This window comes from Abramis brama (assembly GCF_963993115.1).
Source record: "Abramis brama genome assembly, chromosome: 25".
Classification (NCBI taxonomy): domain Eukaryota; kingdom Metazoa; phylum Chordata; class Actinopteri; order Cypriniformes; family Leuciscidae; genus Abramis; species Abramis brama.
Window position 1 is genome coordinate 13,232,095 of NC_139987.1, and position 24,014 is coordinate 13,256,108.

Here is a 24,014-nt window from a genome sequence, read left to right on the forward strand (position 1 = left end):
ATTTCTCCTTATATAGAACATTTTTGGCATAAAGGGTTCTTTAAAATTGAGCCTTTATATATTGAACCCCACTGAACCTGTGTAGTTAACTTACAGTGTAGGTAATTTACATGTACTTTTTCAAAAGAGTAGCTTCACTGTGAGTTAACTACTTTAAATTATGAGTTGCTTGCAAAATAGCCTGAAATTGTCAATGACATTTACTTTCTTGACTAATTCTGTATTCCAAAGGCTTGTCTACTCCCATTGAATCTCAGCTACGGTTTTCAAACTGATTCCCTCCCTGAAACCCCTCCGGATAATGCATTCAGCAAATTGATGACAAGATCGCTCTCAACTTGGCCGAGTGTTTATGTTATCAACCACTTCAGTCCTCCATCTGCTGGGATGCCAGCCACACATCCCCCATAATTCCCTGTGCAGATGTGGCCATAAGGGGCAAGCTCATCCCAATCTCTCCATATAATCCCTTCACAGCCCATTCATACCAGAGAGAGGTTGCGCAATCACAGATAGACTTGGCTTTCATCAGTTTGGTTCCTTTCTTTTATTGAGGTCAATGGAAGAGCATGTTCTCACACAGCACAATGCCACTGCATGGAACGTCTCGTAATGTCGGGAGGATTAAAACGCACATTGTAAAATCAAGTAAAAAACAAGCACAGAGAACAACAGTGATACATTCGACTAATACTTTCCCTTTTTACCCTTCTTTTAATTGAAATTCCGGTAGCGTTTCGCTCCCAGATCATTTGTTGAAGAAATACACGGTTTCACAGTCATGCACGTTTCCTGGCAAAGTAATAACCCCAAAGTCATGAATGACATTTAATGTTTGACAGATAAGAGGTGAACACAAATTGAAACTGAAGACTGACTGACCGCACGCTGTCATCGTTCATTTTGAAAAAGCTAAATTTCTCTTTGTGGAATCCACAAGAGGTGCTTTTTTTGAAGTTTGTGCTTTATCTTGCTGTGCTGGAAGCTCTTCGCTCATTAAAGAGCTGTTGATGTTACATTTAAATTAGGATGCTCTCAGAATATCATCTGGTTCGATAAGACAAACGGATTTGGTATATCAGATACTTGCGGTCAATGTATTAACGTTTGGCACCTTGAATAAAAGCATTTTTTTTTCATATTTCATGTGAAAGTTCAAGTGTAAGGCAGAATTTCTGAATTGATAAATATGTGAAGCATACTGATATATACAACAGACCCACAAAATTGTACAAAATGTCTTCAATAAATAGTCCATAAATACATTTAAAAGGTACTTAATTTTAATATAAATTGTGAGTTAAATATTCCTTAATAATAGTGTTTTGGAATGGATCACAACATCAAAAATAAAACAAGCACCCTGAGTTGTGTATAATGGTTTTGTAGCATTAAAAACAGTCAAGTGTTCACAGTTCCAAGTGTATAAATTTGCTTCATGCATCCATGACGGTTTTCTTTGAACAGTGATTGGCTGAAAACAAAAGTCACTCGTTGTTATTGATGGCCGGCGAGGGTTTGCTCCTTATCCCATCTGTGCCGGCCCTGGAGGTCTCAGTCACAAACCTCCGAGGAATCCACACCGACGTCATGATCCGCACATACTCCTTTCGGAAGTTCCGATTGAGGAGTCCGTAAATGACGGCGTTGAGGCAACTGTTGAAATAGGCCATAAAGTAGCTGACCACAAAGAGCCACTCTGGAACACGCGGAGCCATGACCTTTGGGTTGATGGCCACCACCAGTCCGATGAGATTGAGCGGAGCCCAGCAGATCGCGAACAAAACGAACACCACGAACATGGTGATGAAGTTGCGCATGTCGCTGGGCCTCACCCTGGAGCGTTCCTCGCTCTTCACCTTCCGCCTCACCTGGATCACCAGAACCCAAATCCTCAGGTAGCAGAAGGTCACCACGCCGATGGGCACCAGGAAGTGAACCACCACCACGACCACAGTGTAGGAGCTGCTGGCAGTCTGCGTGAAGGTGCAGGAGTAAACGCGGGGGTCGTAACTCAGCGACCCCACGAAGAAGTTTGGAAGAATGGCCAGCACAGTGAGCGCCCAGATCAGGGCCACTAACAGCAGCGTGTTCCGGTAGCTGTAGAGACGCCCGTAGACAAAACTGTGACAGATGTAGCAGTACCGGTTGATGGCGATGCCGGTGATGTTGAAAACGGAGCCGATCACGCTCAGGCCCATTAGGAAGCCGCTGACTTTACACTGGGTGTCCCCCAGAGACCAGCCGTCGTGGAAGATCGCGTACAACACCAGCGGGTACGGATAGAAAGCCACCACCAGGTCAGCGAAGGCCAGACTGACAACAAACACGTTGCCTGAGCGAAAGAGAGCAAGAGAAAGAGGGCTTGTTAATAATCTTGTTTTTACCAGCACAATTTGATACTGTTGCCAGATCAATTTTACGTGAATCAAACATAAAAACCATGATTTTAACTTTCACAATTTGACTGTGACCAGGTAAAAAATTTGCTTTCACATGAATTAAACAAATCATTTTTTAAAAATATATATATTATTATTCATATTTACGGTAGAATTGTGTAGATATGACTAAACCGATTATCATCTTGAAGATTCATTTGAGGTTTGGGGTCGGTAAGATTTTTTTTATTATTATTCAACAAGGGTGAATTAAATTGATCAAAAGTAACAGTAAAGACATTTATAATGTTACAAAAGATTTCTAATTCAAATAAATGATGCTATTTTAAACCTTCTATTCATCAAAGAATCCTGGAAGAAAAAGTCATGGGTTAATTAAGCAGCAAATCAGCAGATTAGAATGATTTCTGAAGGATCATGTGACACATGAGTAATGATGCTGAAAATTCAGATTTGCCATCACAGGAATACATTTCATTTTAAAACATATTAAAATAGAAAACAGAAAGCTATTTTAAATTGTAATAATATTTCACAATTAAAAAAAATAAAAAAATTCACTGTATTTCTGATCAAATGCACGCAGCCTCGGTGAGCATAAGAAACTACTTTCAAAGACAAAACCCAAACATTTGAACGGTAGTAGGGGGAGACTGGGGACAGTTGCAACAAGTCTTATTCCTCCAATCAGAAACATGCATTTGATGATGACACTCATACTGCACATGTCAGGGCAGTTGCCAAGGACTTTGCCATCTGTCACACCACCTAATTCCGAAACTTACACACGAGGGATCAGATAAGTTACCGAGAGCAGGGTACTGGACCAGCAGAAAAGTGTTGGCAGCTGACTTATACTATGGGTTAAATCCCAAAGAGGTAAGATAAATATGCGAGAAAAACAAATTTTAACAAGAGAATTAATATGAGAGAGAGAAAGACAGAGAGAGAGAGAGGGAGGAAGAGAGAGAGATAGACAATATTTACTATTTACATTTTATTTCAGGTTCGGAAGTTTGCCTTTCAACTAGCCTTTCACGACAACTGCAACTTTCCCCCAAAGTGGAGTGAGACCAGTATGTCTGGTGTTGACTGGTTCACTGGCTTTCTAAAGAGGCACCCCACTCTCTCGATAAGGCGTCCCCAAGCCACGAGCCTTAATAAAAGTTTGTTGCATTGCAAATTGTTCAGTTCTTCCTGTCTGACACTGAAATATGGAGATAAATAAATAATACTATAATATTATACATAATATATATATATAATATAATATTATTACTATAATACAGTTAATATTTTCAGAATTCTATGCTCATTGAAACAAAAAGCTAAAGTTAATTAGTGAAATTTAAGGTATTTTTTAACATGTTGCAACCGTCCCTGATTGTGTTGCAACTGTCCTATGGGTTGGGGTCAGTTGCAACATCTGGCTTCTTCCGATGTGTCATATGTAATCATCTTTAAATGGTATGGGTAATTAGCAGACAGATGCAAGTTTAATATATGCAAATTTGGTTGGTCTAGTCCAAATAGTGTCTGAGTGAGAGAAATGCAAAAAGTGTTGCAACCGTCCCCAGTCTCCCCCATTGACACTAATTGTTCTGTTTTCATGGCAACTAGCACACATTTTATTTTTTGTGAGCTGTACATGAGAATCATTTCATGCGTTTATGTAAGTAGATTTATGTTGACTATTTCGCGGTACACACGTCACTTTCAACGCACCGTTTCCCGCCTTTTCCCCCTAAGCCTGTGTGGTGGCACTTAAATTGAATATAGGGGTAAACTAATGTGGATGACAAGTTGAGAACCAGAGAATAAATGAGAGAGGAAACAAGAATCAAGAATGACAAAGCTACTGAGTGAAAAGGAAAGAGAAAGGCTGAATCACATCACCTTCAAAAGCAGGATCTCCAGGGAGTGTGAAGCCTTTGATTACACTGTGACAGCAGAGAACACATCGCTCTCTAAAACAATGCACTCTGCCCTCTCATATTCATCTCATCCACGGTCTGCTGCGTTAAAACGAACAATCCATTTACTCACTTTCTTATGTTAAACAGTTATCATTTACAGATTACTGTATGCATAGAAACAGCTGACTGAGTCATCTTAGCCCTTTATTCCATTTTACTGGTGGCAAATACCTGCGTACAGACACATTTGCTTCAGATGCATGCATGTACAGTATATTGAGGTATCATTTTCAGAAAGTGATTTCCCAGGTAGAATAATAAAAGTGGAAAGAAGTGGAAAGAAGAATCTTACAAACACATGCAAGGTCACATTTTACCAAGTGATTAACAGATGTATTTTTCATAAAATAATCAAGTCTATTTTAGATTTTTGTGCATCATGATATTATTTTCATGACAAATAAAAAAAACATTTCCCCCCTTAACGCATTACCATAATGCGTCAGATATTTATTTATTTATTTGTTGTTATATTATTTATTTATACAAATTAATTTTAACTTATACAATTATTTATTTATATACTTTAAATCAATACGTAATACTAATAACATCACATAAACACAGCATACATGAGTAGTTTAAATACAATTCTGTAGTGAGAATAAGATTTGTCTTACAGTGAAGATAACTTTGGGGCAGGGACTCAAGTGGAAAAAAGGTCATTTCTCATAATTATTTAAAACAAAAATAATTAACAACGTTAAATATATTGACAACTCTGACTTCCTTACCAATTTATTGTAATTCCCTCACATTCACACAATTGTTTCATACTCAACCGATTTCTACAAAAAAAAAAAAAAAAAAAACAGTTCACAGAGACCATGGTCTACACTAGGTTTATCACAAGAGCAGGTAACAGTAAAGGAAACAATTTTTCTATGCCACTAGTTTCAAGTATATTTAGAATAACTGACTGCACCGTTTAGAGGGACAGTTTCACAAATAATTTGTTCTTCTAAGTTAACCAAAACAAGCCAATCTGCATATTTAAACATAACATTTCAGGGGAAAAGACTCTTGATGCAAATCATTAACTGGAGAAGTTCAGTGGTGATATGCTTTAGTTATTTTGTTTATCCTATTCACCTGCAGTGCCTTGTCAAATCTATGCAAATTAGCACATTGTAATTAGTTTGCACCTAATTTGAATATAAATGTGGCGATTGTGATGACATTATTATTGTGATGACCCAAATTTTACTGCATTCACCTGTAGTGTATTAGCCTGTATGGCCATGATATATTGCCTTATAAGTGTCAGCGGACAGAAGGAGAAAACACAGGTAATGCAATCACACTGATGGTTTATTTACAGGAAGAAGAGAACGAGCAGGAGAAACAGGTAAGCTTACACTGAGAGGTTTGGTTGAATGACTCAGCTTGTGGATAACTCTCTTTGTCTTTTGCAGGTGCCTGGCGGACCATGGTGACTGATGATGGTGAAGCTGGGCTGAAGAACAGGGATCTCAACAGGTGAGCAGAACAGGTAGTCGGGTAAGTTGAGTGGTAGTGATCAGCAAGACCAGACAGTGATGGTGTGGTGAGTGACTGACTGCTTAAATACTGTGATGGTGACAGGTTTGATGAATTAGAATTTGGGTAAGGCTGATCGAGTGGGTCTGGTGTAGGATAGGGCCCTATGAAATCCGTACATTTTTTAATTTTTCTGGATTTTTTTTTTTTTTTTTACTCCATTTTAATAGTTAAATTAATTTTAATAAATTAATTGAAATCATTTAAGTTATACAGTTTAACAAAAATTACACGTTTAGGGTCCTATGATATATGTTTTATTTTATGTTTTTCTCAAATTCTGATTTATTTTTACCAAATTCTGTGTTTTCTGTTTTAAGTTTTCTGGATTCCATTTGAATGGTTTAATTAATTATTTGAATAATCACAAAGCATCTCTAATTAATTGAATTAATTTAACAACAATTTATTAATTTAAATAAATTTTAATTTCTAACAAAAGTTTTTTTTATTTCAGAAATTCTGTGTTGTGTATTTTATTTTTTCTGGCAATCAAATGAAGGCATAAAACAATAATTTAATTGATTTTTAAATTAAATTAAATTAAATTAAATTAAATTAAATTAATAAACAATAATTAAAACAAAGTTTTAATAATATTTTTTTTATTATTATTAGTGTTATTATTACATTCAGACGTAGCTAAATTCTACTGTACAACAGTAATATAGCCTATTTCTGTTACAATTTCTAGTTAATCCGAACTTTTGACGGGTTCCCGTGAAGACCTTTGAGTTTCTGTGTGTTTGTGATGTGAAGTTTTTCGCAAATGAAACGGTGAAATGTGAAGTGACTCTCAGAGCGGCTCTGGAGATGAAGTTCATGCATTCATGTCCTCATACAGTGAGGCAGCAGAGGCTGACACGTGTGTGTGTGTGGTAATGAAACCACGTGTCTGCACCATTCATTCACATAGAGACAAGCAGAACATGCAGGATTCATATTTAAATAGTCTTTTTGCGGTTTAATATTCACAGACACTAGTCTATATCGCGATCAGCCAAATTCCGTTTTTATGACTGTATTCCACGATTCTGTCCACGTTTTCCACATCACGGAAATCATAGGGCCCTACCTTAGCTAAACCTTTAGCTAACTTATTACATTAGCTAGTAGCTCATGAGTGATGCATGTTAGCAAGGCACAAATAACTATATTTGTATTTTGGCTAATTCGCTGTAAAGTCGACTGGTAGAGAGTGAAGGCATCTGAACATGACAAAGTCTCCCGACCTGATGTTTAGATTTTTGTATATTGTATATTCATTTATTTTTTTAAAAGACCCTCAGAAAAAAGGAAGAAAAAGGGCCGGTGCTCAAGCCCCCTTTGATGTCTATGTGTGCATGTGCCTGCTGTGGGGAATATGTGCTTAATTATAATAATCATGCTTAATCATGCTAATTTACTTTATGCACAGATTGCTTTTTATTTATTTATTTATTTGTTTCCCTTTTTTTTTTTTTTTGGAGTAAAATGTGATCTGGACATATTCTTGCCGAGTTTCATGAGATTCACCTTTAAAAGAATAATAAATAATTGTATCAAAGTCATGAGTGGTGAAGAGCTTTAATCAGGCACACATTTTCCCCTCACTGCCTACAGCTTTTTCGACCTCCAGACCATTTTAACATTCAGTCAGTGCCTCTCTCCCTCCCTGCCCTAAGACTCTGGAAGAAACGTGAGGGCCATAAACATAAGAACCCCCATTAATCAGATTTTTTTTTGTCAAAAGCAATTCAAAGCATTTGACATGAATTTCGTCAGATACCACCAATAGCAAAGCGTATACAAACCAAAAAATAAAAAAATACAAATTGACACGGAGGAAAAGCTGTTTTTTCCCCCATCATTTTCAGCAAATGCCAAAAATCATTCCTGGCACTTCTCAGCATGACATTATAGAGATCATAACCCAATATTCTCTTCTGTTCATTGCTGTGGCCTTTAAAAATGATCCAAGAACCCAAAAACTGTTTCGGCCTCTCATGTTGAAATGACACTAACTTTTCTCTTTTCAGCCACTTCCTATTCTTAGCTTTGTTCACAGGATAAAACTAGCGAAATGATAAACACAATTACCCTGACCTACCTGAGCCCAACCTTTCATCTCAGTGCTTTCTTCTCTTTTCTTTAGACTTTTATCCCCATGCAGCCACTATAATTCAACCTGAGATGAAAAACATTCAAGGTCATACTGCTGCTCTGTAGATGAATGTACCATGAAATAATACACAACGAGACTCAGCTGCTATAAATGCCATTTTTGTGTTCACATATAAACCAACCTGTGAGTAACATACACAGTTTTAAAATCTCTAAAGCCAGTTAATGTTTCAACTTCATACATGGTATACAATCGCTATATAGGCTAGTCCTCTTACAAAAGGGCATGTGAATGAATGCCTTTAGTATTTTTATATTAATAATGCCTTTGGTCATATTAAAAGCTCCTGTTTATATTCATATTTTTGTATGTATATACTTTTATCAAAATATGTACAACATTTACAAGAGAAGATAAATGAGTAATGTGTTTGATTAATGGTGTACTATGTATGTGTGTGTGTGTGACAGAGCGAGACACAGCAATCTAGTCTGATGTGAATATGTGCACGTGACATGAATGTCTATTTAAAGTAAGAGTACAAAGAAATCAAAATTGAGTTGTGTTCATACACCTTTCCACATTCACACCTATCTACACCTTTTGACAAATACATTTTCATGATTTTCCATGACTTTTTCATTTCTGATAGCTGGTGAATTTTTTTATTTATTTTGATCTGAGCATAACTGAAAAAAAAAAAAAAAAAGGAAATCTTAATGAAAAAGATTTTTTTTAAATTGGCTGATAAATCCAGGTTTTCCAGGACTTTGGGAACTATAATTGAATGGCATATGAATGTCACATTCAACTTTGCATCTGGTCTTTGGTCTTTTTTACCATGTCCTGAAAAGTAGCAGTTTTGAACGTAATGTAAACATAAATGTCTTTGTCAGGTTTTCTTTCACACTGTAACTTTTCCAAATAGGAAATGACAGAGGAATCTGGGGAACAGTTGTGGAGACAGAACAGATGGGAAGGGTTCTTATGTCTATAAGGCTCATTATAAAAGCACTTGAGCAGGGTCAGACAGGTTTACGAAACCCTCAGAGTACAGTATAAAATGATACATGCATGGCCCTGCTCACCTGTCAAAGACTTTAAGCGTAGAAAAGAAGAGCTACAGCTGTAAGAGACGCAGACACTCCTGCTTCAACATGCCCACAAGACTGGTGGCCTTATTTGCTTTTCCTTAAGGATCTGGACAACCTTTGCAAAAAGATTTTGGGAAGCCATGCCAAGAGCAATATTAAATCTTGACCCTGACATTTCTAACCAATGCCTTTGAGGAATTCCTTTATTGTGTCCAGGCAGTTCATCCAGACAGGTACAGGAACTCTTGGGAATGAATGACCACACAAATCAACAGAATAAAAGGGAAATAGAGCCAATACAGGGCAGTAGTGCATCCCTCATATGTGGCTATTTAATATTTCCTTTAAAAGAAATTGAGTCAATGGTATGATTAATTCACTGTATTATTTATTATTTTTTAGGGTTTTAATCATGAATGTAATAAAATTAACCCCTTGGAAAAACCAAAAGGTCAGTAAATATAGCTAGAGAGAATAGACAAAAAAAGAAGCCAAATCATCAGCAGAAATCCACGCAGTCCTTTATGACTGATCCATGCAAATCCTATTTGTATTTCAGACACAGCATCCTGAGTTAAGTATTTAGGCTTGAAGTATTTAATTGCACTGTCCATGGTGCTGAAACCAAACTCCAGCCATGTCACAGTGCGAATGAATACAATTCACATTTACATAGCTTTCATTTCAAGTTAACAACACAAACAACGAGAAGGAGTAAGTTTATATAAACTGAAAAATGCATTCATATGAAATGCCATATATACACAACAATTAAAAAAAAAATTATTTCAAGTCTCTTTTGCTCACCCAGACTCATTTATTTGATCAAAAACACTAATATTTATTTAAAATAGCTGTTTTGTGGAAAATTTGATTTTTTGGGGGGATTCTTTCAAGAACAGACATTTAAAAAGAAACGCAGTCTTTACTTGTATTTCAGTGTATCCTTGCTGAATTTTTTTTTCTTTTTTAAATATAGGGATTATATAATTGGAGATACATTTTGCATTTCAAAAACTGAAGGAAAAAACTGTTCGCTAACAGAAATTCTTTCCAGTATCTTATTGAAAACATATTCAATTTTAATAATTTGGTGCTTGCCAAACAGAAGTTACTTCATTTTTTTATTTTTTTACTTTTAACGAAAAAACTGATTTATTTATAGTATTGTTTGTAATCTCTCTTACATACTATCAACATTGTTACTCTACCTTGGTAACAGAGTTTGACGGTAACATATATATATATATATATATATATATATATAACCCCAGAACTTTTCTTTATTACACAAGAAAGTAAGCTATTGGAAGGAAGAAAATGTGAACAGGATTGACTTCTGCTCTGACATGTTTCATGTTCCTCTTAATAAACCCAAAAGAAAAACCTAACTATGAATGATTTTGCTCAAAATAAAACTTATTTCAGAGAGTGAAAGGTGATCCATGTGTAATTAGAGGAAATTGAACATCTCCTGTTTTTGCTGAGAATGGCTTACGGTTCACTCTGAGCTCAATTCCACTTGAGTTCAAGAAGTGTAATTACTAATGGAGGAGGATGACCTTGAGGAGCTTCACATGCAGCCTCATTTATGTGCTCATTAGCACAGCATCTGCGCTGTTACTCATAATTGATAAAAGCTGATACCACATGCGACCTCTCCACTGCATATGATTAAGCACCAAGTAAAAAAAAAATGAATTGAGAAAATGTTACTGCAAATGAATTCAGAATATTGGTGTTGACACAATGATAATGACAGCGACTAAATTATTTTGTTGGCTTGAGAAAGCTAAAACATGCTAGCAGTGTGCTAATTTATATAAGAAACATCCCAGCAACATGCTAAAACATGTTAGCAATGTGTTAAATCACGCTAGAAACATATTAAAACATGCTGAACCAAACCAGCATTTACTGGTTTATGAATAGGGAGTCATTTTCCACTGTGGGGCTGATAACAGAGCTCTTTGGAATGTAATACAAATGCGTCAGTCGTTGCCTTGGTAATGAACGAGTTTACAGACAATATAAGATATATAGCGACCGCATTATGAAGGATGATCAGATATTTATTTTATTTGTATTATTAACTTGCGTTAACTTCACTCAAATAGCGCATTTGGCCAGTTAGGCCGTGTGTCCACCAAAGCGTTTTTAGCCAGCTGAAAACGCTAGGCGCTCTGCTGAAAACGCCTAGCTGTGGACGCTTGAGAGCGTTTTGGCAGCGTTGCGTTTTTTTCAGTTGAGACACTTTGCTTGTTATGATACGTAATATCCGCGAAAGTGTTATAAGTATCTCATTTCACACATATTTTGTTTCTGTGTTGATTCTATATATCAATGTCGATACAATGTAATGTATTTTCTCTGGCTCTTGTTTTAAATGATTTTGTTCCGTTATTATGCTTGTTGTTGTCATCTGTTGACGTTGTACAAGCAGAATGTGGCGGTTGGTCGGTGTGGTATTAGTCCCGCCCTCCTCCACTGTGATTGGATGGTTGGGTAAAAAGTGACAGTGATGAACGCTGCGTTTTACCCAAAGTTGAACATTCTTCAACTCTCGGCAACCTGTAAAAAACGCAGAGCGCTCGGCGCTTCAGCGTGAAAAAAAAACGCTCAGCGCCTCGCTACGCTCATGGCGTTTTAAAAACGCGGCGCTCCCATTGAAAACAAAAAAACACGCCAGCCGCGTGAAAAACCGCTTTGGTGGACACACGGCCTTACAGAGAAATGGCAGCCATGCAACAGACAAGTGACCAATCCTGAGTAGTAACATCACTACCCAACCTAATATAGGTCTGTCTGTCTGTGTGTGTGTGTGTGTGTGTGTTCATCATTAGAGGAAATAGACAGCAACATCAGGCATTATGCAGATCAAATTCAAACCTGGGTTACTTACAGCTCTCATATGTCATAGGCATGTCAAATACATTACCCACTGCTTTCAATGTATCATATCAGCAAAATGACCTGATCACAACCTTTTATCATTTCAAAAGGTTTTCATGAGTGAGGAGCATGGCATTAAATGTGTAGTTTAAATGTGTAAAGTATAAGCCTCGATCCTGAAAGGTTAAAGTCCTTATCAATATTAACCTAGTTGGAAATTATACTCAGTCCAGCAGTTACATTTTTTATCCATCCATTATAACATGCAGCAGGATGAAGGACTCGGTCAAGGCAAATTACTGAGGAACAACTTTTCTGTTCCTTTGGAGTGATGTATTCACAAGGTCATTTCACACTAGGTAAAATATGGAAATCATTTTGGGATATGTAGATGAGGACGGTGACATGTTTTTTGTTGTATTTTTACGGATTGCAAATTGTGGCAGGGGTCCAGTCTTTGGGGGTATGTGAACTAGGAATGATGAAAAACTGGACTGAGGCCCAAATAGAACACCAAGGGCTAATCTTAATTGGTACCCGGAAGACATGCACTCTCAGTAGAACCAAACGACAAGCACTACTGTTGTGCCCTTGAGCCATGGCCACTGCACTTCAAACAGCTCTCCTCACTATACCAAAGAATCCCAATGTCCTGAGGGGGCTCTATGATGCTATTACTATAGTATTTTCTTTATACAACCATCATCATCTTATTTCATTAGCAATTAATAAAATAAACTTACATGAAATAACAGATATTATAGTTGACTTATTATTATTATTATGATGATTTGAATATAAGTAGCTTACTGAAAATGAACCTGCTTATTTCATGACCAATTATTAAAATGAACTATTATACAATAATTATACTACCTACTTTTATTTCATGTCATTTCATTTAATTATCTCTTTCTCCGCTGAACGTTGCCAGCGCCAGCATTTTTGATTATTTTCACAAAACTTTCATGGCCCACAGAATATTTCGTTGTATACATATATCTGAACATACAATAGATCAAAAGAAAGAACAGGGTCTTTGCTTTTAAACAAAACACAACAAACGTGGATAAACTTGAACGTGGGTAAGTTTCATAAAAAAGCATAATTTTGAACAAAAAGCTGCATTAAAAAAAATGGTAACCTAAAAAATGTGCTTAATGAGGTAGCATCTTAATTAATTGAGTTTATTCAAATAAAAATCATTTTAAAATTACTGAGTCAACCTAAATATGTTAAGTTAGATAGGTTACACCAACAAAACAAAATTTAAGGGTAAAATCAGGTAGAAATTGCTCTTTAACGTATCAATTGCAGTTTACTACTTTTTTACAGTGTGAGAAAATTGCGTTTTTGTCCAGATCGTCCACTTCATCCAAATCGGATTCAGAACAATAAGAGTCGTTCCCTCTTCCTGGGTCGACATTTCATTTGGTAACATTAGGCAGTTTTGATTTATATGCTGTTTAATGTCTGATGATCAGGTTAGTTTACAAATGTATGCAATGCTGCTGTTTTCTGCTGCTGCTTCGCTTGATTTTGGATCTGGAGATTCTTTACTATTTCCAAAGATGCTTAATAGCACCCCCTACCTTATAACAGTGAAAACATGGAAAGCCAGAAAATTCCATCAATGGCGGGGAAGCATTGAGTCATAAATGACGAAAAATTCTGTCAAAGTATTAATTGGTCGTAAAATAACCAGGATAATTTTCAGTAAGCCATTGTGCCCAAAATAAACTCATGGAATTTCTCACACCTGATCACCCTTTTCGGGTTTACTTTGCGATAACCATTGAAACCATCTGTATAATATCCATTAAATAACAATACACAAATTATGTACTACACAAAGAGGCTCTCGTCACATTCAAATTATTGCTCTTCCTGCTCTAGAATTTGTAGTTTTCCTCTCAAAGTACAGTATAACTGCCGCCTGAGTTTCACGTCATTCTGCCAACACAAATTGAAAAAGACTACAGTACCACTTATATCAAACCACACCGGCTCCTTCTCTACAATCCACCCTGTGTTCAGACAGCCCACTCTGAACCTCTGTTCCTTCCAGCCAAACTCTATTACATCATTCAGCCCTTGGAACAGCCACATAAAAAACAATATCCTCGTTGAAGGCCTGTCAAAATGTCAACATGTTGACCTTTGACTCCTTCAAAGTGAATCAGATGAGTCATGGAGTAATGTAAATAAAATGTCTCAGATTATGTTATGTAACTGCAAACTGCAGAGTAAACGACTCAGAGGTTCATTTCTCCGGCTGTGGCGAAGATATAGTACGTGTGTGGTGGGTTTGCTTAATTTTTCTTTTTTTCTGAAGAGTGTGGGTTTTTATTTCATGCTGATGTAAAAGTAAAGCTTTAAAGGGTTTAAAATGCTTTAGGCATGCAATCTTTGATCAGATCAAACTTGGGGTTCATGAAATTCAGATTGTGAGCCTCAGCCCACAATTCTCAATGATCAAATGATTTAGTCAAGAGCTTTGCATTATTATCACTGGTTGTAGGGGGTAGAATGATGGATTTCATTAAAGTAAAGTGATCACATCATGCCCCAATGTACGCATACATAAATGGATCTCGAAAATCTTGACATGCAGCACTTTTTTTTTTTTTTTCGGGTCTCTGGTTTGTGAAATCGGGAAGGATGGGTTTGAAGATCATTTTGCTGTTTTATCTCATGCCAAGGTAATGTCAGCATGCAGCATGTAAAACAGAGCATTTGCCTAGAGAGAAAAGTAAAGTTTGCAAAGCTGACTTCAGCGTCAGTTTAGTTTTGTTTAATTTAACATGCTTTATTTTTTGTGCATTTGTTTGGCATTTCCACAAAAAAAACACAAAAAAAACACGCAAGATCACAAGTGACACCAGATTACTGTCATTGCAACAATCCAACTGCAAGACCTTTAGTTGAAAGTGTCTGCTGAATGATACATCCTGAGACAACAATATCATGGTCCAGTGAGTATCAGGGCTGTGTCTGTTAAATCGGACGGAGAGAGAAAGGGTGGACAAATATTTGTTTCATGCATTCAAATCCAAGAATCTTTCAAAAAGTTCAAAAGAGGCTGCCATCTTGAGAACAGACTGGCAGAGACAAACAGTTACTGCTGTGAACCTATCAAGTAAACATGAAAGCGAAGCCGAAACTCTGTCTCTTAGATGAACCTGCAGTAGAGCTGTTTGGTAAACCGTTTGGTAGAGATTTCTTTTTCTACCCGTTAAATTTCAAATTCCTCCCTTGGCAATGACATTTGCTGGTACATCAGTGAGGGAAAGACTGGATATAAAATATAAAAAAAGTGAAAGAAGGAATAAGGGACATGAGCAAAGTTCTATTACATTGGTGAAATGCTCTCCTGGTGCCACTATAGTAGATTGAATATAATTATATAATCTTCTAAAACCTCTTGAAAAAACAAGCCAAATTCAGAAAGGGAGATGCAATCACTCTTTCACAGGGGATGTAATCGACAAAATCACTTAACATTTACTGGGTCATTCATGTTATGAAGTACACTTTCGTGTCCCTATCATACAGTATCGTTCAAAAGGTCAGTAGGATATTGTTTTAATGTTTTCGAAAGAAGTCCGTTAATCAAATTTTTTAACTAAATCAAAAATAGTTGTAAAAGTAATATTGTGAAATATTATTACAATTTCAAATAACTTTGCTATTTTGAAATATTTAAAAAATTAATTTATTCCTGTGATGACAAAGCTGAATTTTCAGCAGCCATTTTGTCGCATGATCCTTCAGAAATCATATGAAGATTTTGTGCTCAAATTACATTTCTTATTATCAATCAATGTTGAAAAGAGTTTGAAACATTAAAAATGTCTTTACTTTTGATCAATTTAATGTGTCCTTCCTTGCTGAATAAAAGTAACATATATATTTTTTTAAATCTTACTAAAAAGTAATGTTTGTCAAAATATACAGAATAGAATATTACTTTAATTTTTCACCCTAATATCACAAATAGGACACTGAACATAAATGTGAAACTAAATATTTTCACTAGGGTTGCAATGTCTGGGTCCTATTGATTAACTTCTGGCATAAAAAAAATATTCCAAATGTTTCACTGTTTCACTGTTTTCCACTATATGAAAAGTTTACTTTTTGTCTTGTTGTCTTATTTTTGTCTTGTTTTTCAGTACAAATGTCTAAACATTCTTAAATCAAGACACATTTACTTGAGAAACAAAATTACTTAAGATATTTGTAACGGTTATGAACTTTTATGCCTTTTCTCAGTTTCTGTCATGTCTGGTTCAGTTAATTTGCCCTCAGTGTGTATCTTGATTAGTTAACCATTCACACCTGTTTCTGTTCTTCCTCATTAGTTCCCTTATAAAGTCTCCCTGTTCTGTTCAGTGCACTGTTGGTGATTGTATGTGTGAGCATGTACCTTCATCTTCTGGAAAAACCATTATTGTTTGGATCTCTTTGTCTTTGTGAACTCCTTTTAATTTGCCCCACGCAGCACCGTGACAGAATCACCGATCTCAAGAAGTGAAAGTTTGGTGGCATTTTCTTTTCCTCAGCCTTTTGGTTTCATTTTTTGTTTTAGTTTTTCAATATGAATATCCCCGTTGTCCTTCTGTTGTGTTTAGAGCAGGGGGAACAAACATTGGAGGACCACACGCGGACCTTCCTCGAGACTGCATATTTGACGCACTACCCGGACTACTGCCTCTGCACTGCTCATGCAGAGAGCAGTTGAACGGAGAAGGTCCGCGGGATAACTTTGCTGCCTTTGTGGAGTGGGTGCAGGTGAGCTGTAACTCTCCCTTCATCGTCTACCTAGGAGAAGAGGATCTCGCCAGCGCCCTTCCAGAGTCTCGTCCTCCCGAGACCACCCTTCTGGAGCTTCCACGTGTCATGCCTGACCAGCCTGAGCTTCACATCATGCCTGACCAGCCTGAGCCTGTTATTCACGTCATAACCGCCACGCCTGAGCCCTCGTCTCTGGCCAAGATGGCCGCCTTACCACCTGAGCACTCGGTGAAGATGGCCGCCGCCTCACCGCTTGAGCCCTCAGCTAAGATGGTCGCCGCCATGCCTGCCAAGCCAGAGTCTGTTCACGTCAGTCCTGCCGAGCCAGAGTCTGTTCACGTCAGTCCTGCCGAGCCAGAGTCTGTTCACGTCAGTCCTGCCGAGCCAGAGTCTGTTCACGTCAGTCCTGCCGAGCCAGAGTCTGTTCACGTCAGTCCTGCCGAGCCAGAGTCTGTTCACGTCAGTCCTGCCGAGCCAGAGTCTGTTCACGTCAGTCCTGCCGAGCCAGAGTCTGTTCACGTCAGTCCTGCCGAGCCAGAGTCTGTTCACGTCAGTCCTGCCGAGCCAGAGTCTGTTCACGTCAGTCCTGCCGAGCCAGAGTCTGTTCACGTCAGTCCTGCCGAGCCAGAGTCTGTTCACGTCAGTCCTGCCGAGCCAGAGTCTGTTCACGTCAGTCCTGCCGAGCCAGAGTCTGTTCACGTCAGTCCTGCCGAGCCAGAGTCTGTTCACGTCAGTCCTGCCGAGCCAGAGTCTGTTCACGTCAGTCCTGCCGAGCCAGAGTCTTCTGTCCCTGAGCATGAGTCTTCTGTCCACGAGCCTGAGTCTGTCTCTGAACCTGAGTCTGTCCCCGAGCCAGAATCCTCTGCGTCGCCTGTGCTCGTCGGCTCTCCGGCTCCACCCTGGTCTCCTCTCCCACCTGCTTCGCCCCCGTCAGTCGGCCCGTCTCCGCCCTGGCCACCTGCACAGCTGGCTCCGCCCTGGTCCCTCATGCTTTCTGTCTGCCCTTCACCTGCTCTTCATCCTCCTCCTGAACCCCCTCCCGCCCCCCGCCCCCCGCCCCCCGCCCCCCGCCCCCCGCCCCCCGCCCCCCGCCCCCCGCAGTTGGTCATTCTACAGCGCGAGGACGCGTCTTCCGGGAGGGGGATGCACTGTAAGGATTATGAACTTTTATGTCTTTTCTCAGTTTCTGTCATGTCTGGTTCAGTTCATTTGCCCTCAATGTGTATCTTGATTAGTTAACCATTCACACCTGTTTCTGTTCTCCCTGATTACGTTCTCCCTCATTAGTTCCCTTATAAAGTCTGTTCAGTGCACTGTCGGTGATTGTGTTACCTTGTGTGTGCGCGTGTACCTTCATCATCTGGAATAAACCACTATTGTTTGGATCTCTTCGTCTTTGTGAACTCCTTTGAATTTGCCCCACGCAGCACCATGACAATATTAAGTCTTGTTTACTGAAAATTTGATCAGAATACGCGAGTTTATGCTTAAGGGGAAATATCTGCCAATGTGGGTTCAGAAAAAAAAATCTTGTTAAACTTAATTTTGATGATTCTTTCATAAAACAAGACTTAATATCTTAAGTCATTTTGCTTCTCAAGTATATGTGTTGATTTAAGAATGTTTAGGCTATATATTTATACTGGAAAGCAAGACAAAAATACTTAAGAAAATCCTTTTTTGCAGTGTTTCCATTCTCTAATTGAATTAATTTAAACCAAACAAAAAGTTTTCTTGAGGATAGTGTTTTGATTAATCGTTTTATATTACCGGTATAATTCCCTTTCCATCTTTTTCATTAAATTCCTTTAACTATAATGACATTGTTCAGGAATTGAGGCATTTGCAGTTGAATAACAATAGCAATGGATTATGTAATATGTTGTATTTGTTGTTTTATCTCTAAAACAATCCATGAAATTTTGTATGATATCAATTTCAAAAGAGCCATGGGCAAAAAATAAATAAAAATGTACTACCTTTTATTAGCTTTCAGTCATCCTGTTCATTTTATTACTGCTGTGTAAATAAGATATGCTTAAATGCCTGACCTTGAAAAGTTTATTTTCATACTGTAGATATAAAGTTGAAAAAGTATTGTATAACAAGAAAGAGCCTACTATTTTGAAAATACTAGAAAAAAAGCGAGGTTGACTTCTTACCAGAGACCTGAGGTTATTGCTCAAAGGAACACACAACAAAAAGCGCAGAAAATCATCTGCTACATTACGGTCCTAAAGGCCTTGTGTTAAAAATCCTTGGTATTGAATGTCTTTAAAGTGCCTAAAAAATCTATGTGTTTTACTGCCCTGTGAGGAGGGTCTCCAGGCACTAAATAACAGCAGGTGGCCTGCTCTCTCCCTCTCTGAACGCTGTTCAGACAGGCTTTGGCCTGCAGTCCCTCCAATTCACAGCTCTCCAGTCCAAACCCACCTTCGAACAGAATTGCCTAAATGCACAAAGAGTTCAAAACAGATATAAAAGGGATTTGGATTCGTAAGAACGGCAGTCTTTCTTTGAAAGGCTCTGTTCTTCCTTTATTTCCCGCTTCTTCTTGAGTTTCTAAATGTCAGACAAACAAAGACCCATCCGCTTTGTTATTGGTGTTGATTTCTTTGGTCTCCCTGCGTGTGTTTCTGTTCGCGTGACAGGCAGAGGTGTTTCAACACTTGTTCGGGACATGAACACCCTACTGAGTTTCAGAGGCAGGCAATGAGGACAGCAGTTCAGTTATATTACACTCTCGCCAAGGCTGAAAAGCTGAGATGAGAAAATCAAGGAGAAATTCAAAATCCCACACATTCAGAGAGAGAGGGAGAGAGAGAGAGAGCAGAAATATACCTTATACGAGAAGCACCACAGATGCTGAGAGGCTTTGACAACTCTGCGGATGGACACTGACCCGATTTAGGTTTAATCATGCATAGCCCTGTGGCCGAGGAATAAGCATGAATGCACAAACTTCCCTCCGAACACAAACAAGAACCAAACACAATATATCTCTAAAGATTCATTAAAGGAATAGTTCACCCAGAAATGAAAATCATTCATCCTTATGTTGTAAAAGAAAAAATCCTTCTGAAAAAAAATACATATACAGTATATAACATAACACATACATACAGACACACAGTGCACAATCGCAATCATATTAATTTTTTAAATAAATTATTTTATTCAGCGAGGGTGTATTAAATTGATCAAATGGCAGTAAACATTTTACACGGTTAAATGCAGGTTGTTTTTTTTTTTTACTTTTCAATTCAATCCAGAAAATTCTGGGAGGAAAATGTATCAGGGTTACACAGAAATGTTAATATTATCATTATTTAACCATGCTAATAAAAATAAATTATTCTTGAGCAGCAAATCAGCTATTAGAATGATTTCTGAAAGATCATATGACACTGAAGACTGGAGTAATGATGCTGAAATTCAGCTTTGCGTCACATGAATAAATTAAATTTTTTAAATATATTAAAAATACAAACTGCTATTATAAATGGTAATAATATTTTACAATTTTATAAATTGCAGACTTAAGAGATATTTTCAAAAACATAAAAAATGTAAACAATGTCAGTAAAGTGTAGAGTAAATGTTGACAGTTTTCTATCCCTTTAAGTCCCAATATGAATCTGAACCTCAGATCTCTGACTTAATCAAAACTTACAGCTAACGTCATACCAGTCACAGTCATTTAGCGATCTCTAATCTTCTCCAAAGTCTTGGCTTCATGTCAAGCCTAAAGTCTTATTTTGTCTGACTTCAAGCTAAAATGATAAGACTACACTTCCCCAATCACAGCACAGAAACACTCAGTCTGTCTCATTTTCATGGTGTCCTGTGGCTTGCGATGCCATATTCACCACACACACACCTCAATGCTCACAAACGTGCTGACAGTCATGTTGACTACTGTAATATCCATACTCATGTGGCAGAGCAGGGGCCTGCCAGGAATCTGACTTCGCTTGGCACTCACCCCCCTTTCTAGAAACACGATTACATAACTTCACAGGGGACAGAGCAAGAGAGAGGGGCCAATGGACAGAAATACTCCAGAAGCCCTGGTTGCCATGTGCCTTCAAATGACAGCTGTACGAGTAACACTGAATGTGAACTCGACATGGAAGTCTGATTAATAAAGCATGGCAATCTACATCCCAAGCGAAACACATGGAGAGAAAGAGAAAGAGTCTTTTTATACAGTCTCTTTCACACCCGTCCTCTCATTAGAATGTGCTTGGTTATCGTTACCAGTCATAAATTTTTTATCTCCATGCTTCATATGGGGTGATTACAAGGTGAATCTGCTCACAGGATTCTGGAAACATACCATTAGACACTTCTAGAGAATAAGGCTTTCAGTTTCCGTTATTGCTCAGCTCCTTGCCCTTGTTGTTAGTTCACACAGCGCGCACCACTAAAGATTCAATTTTCTCCGTGCAGCATTTCGTGGTGTTTTAATGCCTCTTTGGGTGTTTGTGACAGTGTTATTACTTGTGTGAGATGCCTGATTGGCCCCGGTCATGACAAAAGACTGAAAGATGAAGAAACAAATTCTCCTCCTTCAGAGAAGATCCACTCAGGCGAGAGGTGAGAAGACAGCGGCAAAAATCTGACAGCATTCATACTCAATCTAATGAGTTGGTGACGCCACCTCCATGTGCTTGAATAGCTCTGGAGGGGGAAGGCAGAGAGAGTCAGGAGTGTTTATCAGACAGAGGGTGATATGAGACTGCTAGTGCGCCTTTGAAGCAGACAGGCCTGGCTCTTGCTCAATGCGAAAAAGCATGAGCTTTGAAGCGAGCTTTTGTGTGAGTGCTCTCCACGCGGGCAAAAAAAAAAAGGCTAAACACTAAGCTTTTAATTGTCTCAACGATAAATTATTGGTCAGCAAATTAGCCAAATTTAAACAAATGCACTACTTAAAAAGGCATTGCTGTCTTTGGTAAACATCAAAGACAGAATTATGTTTTGGCCAGAAACACGAGTTGGTGATGCTCCAGAGCGGCGTCTTCGAAAATCTGCTGAGAAATATAATAATAAATGTATCTCTACCACAGTGAAGCACGGGGAAAGAGTGTCATTGTGTGCGGACTACTACACTGTGAAAAGTCATTTAAAGCTTTGGAGTAGAGGAGAATATTGCAGAATGGCTTGCTTCCCACAAATGAGAAGTTGTTATCTGAGGAATGATCAGATGTTATTTTTTAACAAGACAATTGCAAAGACAACCGAAAAGTGGCTTGAGAACAAGTCTATCAGGCTCATGTTTTAGCCTGGTCAGTGTCCAGATTTGGACCCTAGTAAAATTTGGTCTCACATTAAACTCAAATGAACTGGGTGACATTTTTCAACTACTCATGAACTGTTGTAAGCCATTAACATTGAGTCACACAAACACTCACATACACACATTGTCAAAGGCACTGAAAGAGCTTGAATCTGTCTCTCTTCTGAATCCCTCTGTGTCATACATCACAAGTCCAGCAGCAGTTTGACCCGTTCAATTTGTTCAACTGCTCCCCTAAAACAGGATTATGTGTGAAAACACAATTTGTTCATGTGTTAGGGGGTCATTCGAGTGGGTAATTAGATTTAACATCAATTTTAAAACATCAAACGCACCCATTTACAATTAAATAAAAGGTCTAACAAGGCTCAGAAGGGTGCCAGATTTTTCACGGATGTACTCATCCAACTACGACTTAACTACAGTCATAAGTCTTTGAAGCCAAAACTGCTGAGAGTGATAAGCTGCTGTAAATTTTTCATGCCATGGTCAAGGTGAGGTGATCTTAACACTGCCTTAAGCTCAGACTTAAAAATGCTGAAACAAGGTGTTTCTCCCCAAAACTGTGAAGAACTTACGAGTGACAAAAATATTGATATGGTTGCTGGAAGCCTCAATTTCTTTATGCATGAGCACATTCAGTGCTAAAATGTTGCCTTTTAATTAAAATAAACTTGTAACGTTAGCTGTCTACTTCCAAAAGAAGCTGACTTTTTAATAGACTTTTGATGTTTGGGTACGGTTACATAAGATGTTTTGCCCATTTCAAGCCTTTTTTTTTTACCACTATAATGTAATTCTTCACTAACACTATATAAACACTCTGATGTTAGCAAATTACTCCATAATTGAGGAGTGAGGTAAATAGTTATGTGTAAATGGTTTACATTTTACTAACTTAAAACCCTAAAACACAGACGAGCATCTCAGAGAATAGAAGCACGTTTTTCACCATGTATAATTTACACTTAAGGCAGCATGTCAAAGGAGACTGGAGTCAAGTAAAGGGGAAACAAGTCATTTAGTACATTATTCATTAACTGTATCACCATTCACTGGCGTCTGTGAATCTCTTTATCAATGAAGAGCGCACGCACGAGTATATAGCACATAGAGATGAATGAAAGCTCACCAGCATTTCTCAGTTTCCGATTCCTGAACACCGAAATGATGACTAACAGGTTACCCAAAACATCCACCACAGTGGTGAAGATCAGCACGCTGGCCAGCACCGCTATTGCCCAGGCGGGGCGCGCGCTCGAACCCAACGCGCGACCGACGTGCCCCAATTCTGTGCTGTTCGTCAGAAAGGCGATATTTTCTGGCATCCCGGAACAACTTGTTCTCCGAGGTTTGGTTAGTAAAGTTGTTCACGGAACCTGAGGAAGTAAAAAGAAAAACTTCAGAACGGACCGCGCCTATTAAAGTAAAAGAGTACATATTTCAATATATCGTATATTTTCTTTGTATTGGTATTTCCCATACTTGTAAAAAGCGAGTCATTCCAGCTGCCTTTCAACAGAAGTTGGGAACAGTTGAGCCATGAATCTGTGTCGCCTGTGTTTGATCCGCGCGTCCCTCATTCCTCTCTCCAGAAATACGAGATAGAGTCCGTCTCAGCATCTTCTCAGCACCTCAAACTCATTTCTGTCTTGTAGTTCAGTTTTTTGTCTAGCGCGAATGTTCACTTTGCTTCCCCCTCACCTTAAAACTACTAAGGAATCCGACAGTCTTGGCGCCGTGTTGCCCCATGGCGACCGTTTCGTTCGCTCCAAGTTATTTTTTAAAGCAGCTGCTCGGAATTGTAAATCCAGCTCGTGATCAGAGGAGAAGCTGGCTAGATGATTGGCTCGCGCTCCGAACTGAGGCAAACCAGCGCATCTCTTATTTGCGCGGGAGTTGTCATAACAA

General features: G+C 38.3%; 1 protein-coding gene across 1 annotated transcript; it reads right to left on the bottom strand.

Annotated features, from left to right (window-relative positions):
• Window positions 1-532: 532 nt before the first annotated feature.
• Window positions 533-23,911, bottom strand: mtnr1bb (melatonin receptor 1Bb). Its single transcript, XM_084104256.1, has 3 exons — window positions 23,589-23,911; window positions 23,236-23,482; window positions 533-2,335 (listed from the first exon to the last, which is right to left on the bottom strand). Exons 2-3 carry the CDS (start codon window positions 23,429-23,431, stop codon window positions 1,488-1,490), a joined length of 1,044 nt encoding a protein of 347 aa, XP_083960382.1. The 5' UTR covers window positions 23,432-23,482; window positions 23,589-23,911; the 3' UTR covers window positions 533-1,487.
• Between the last annotated feature and the right edge of the window lie 103 nt (window positions 23,912-24,014).

Excerpts from the sequence above, each read along its gene's own strand:
- mtnr1bb (XM_084104256.1), bottom strand. The coding sequence starts at position 23,431 with ATGCCAGAAAATATCGCCTTTCTGACGAACAGCACAGAATTGGGGCAC. Across the intron at positions 2,336-23,235 it reads TCGGAAACTGAGAAATGCTG|GCAACGTGTTTGTTGTCAGT; the intron begins GTGAGCTTTCAT and ends TCTTTCGCTCAG.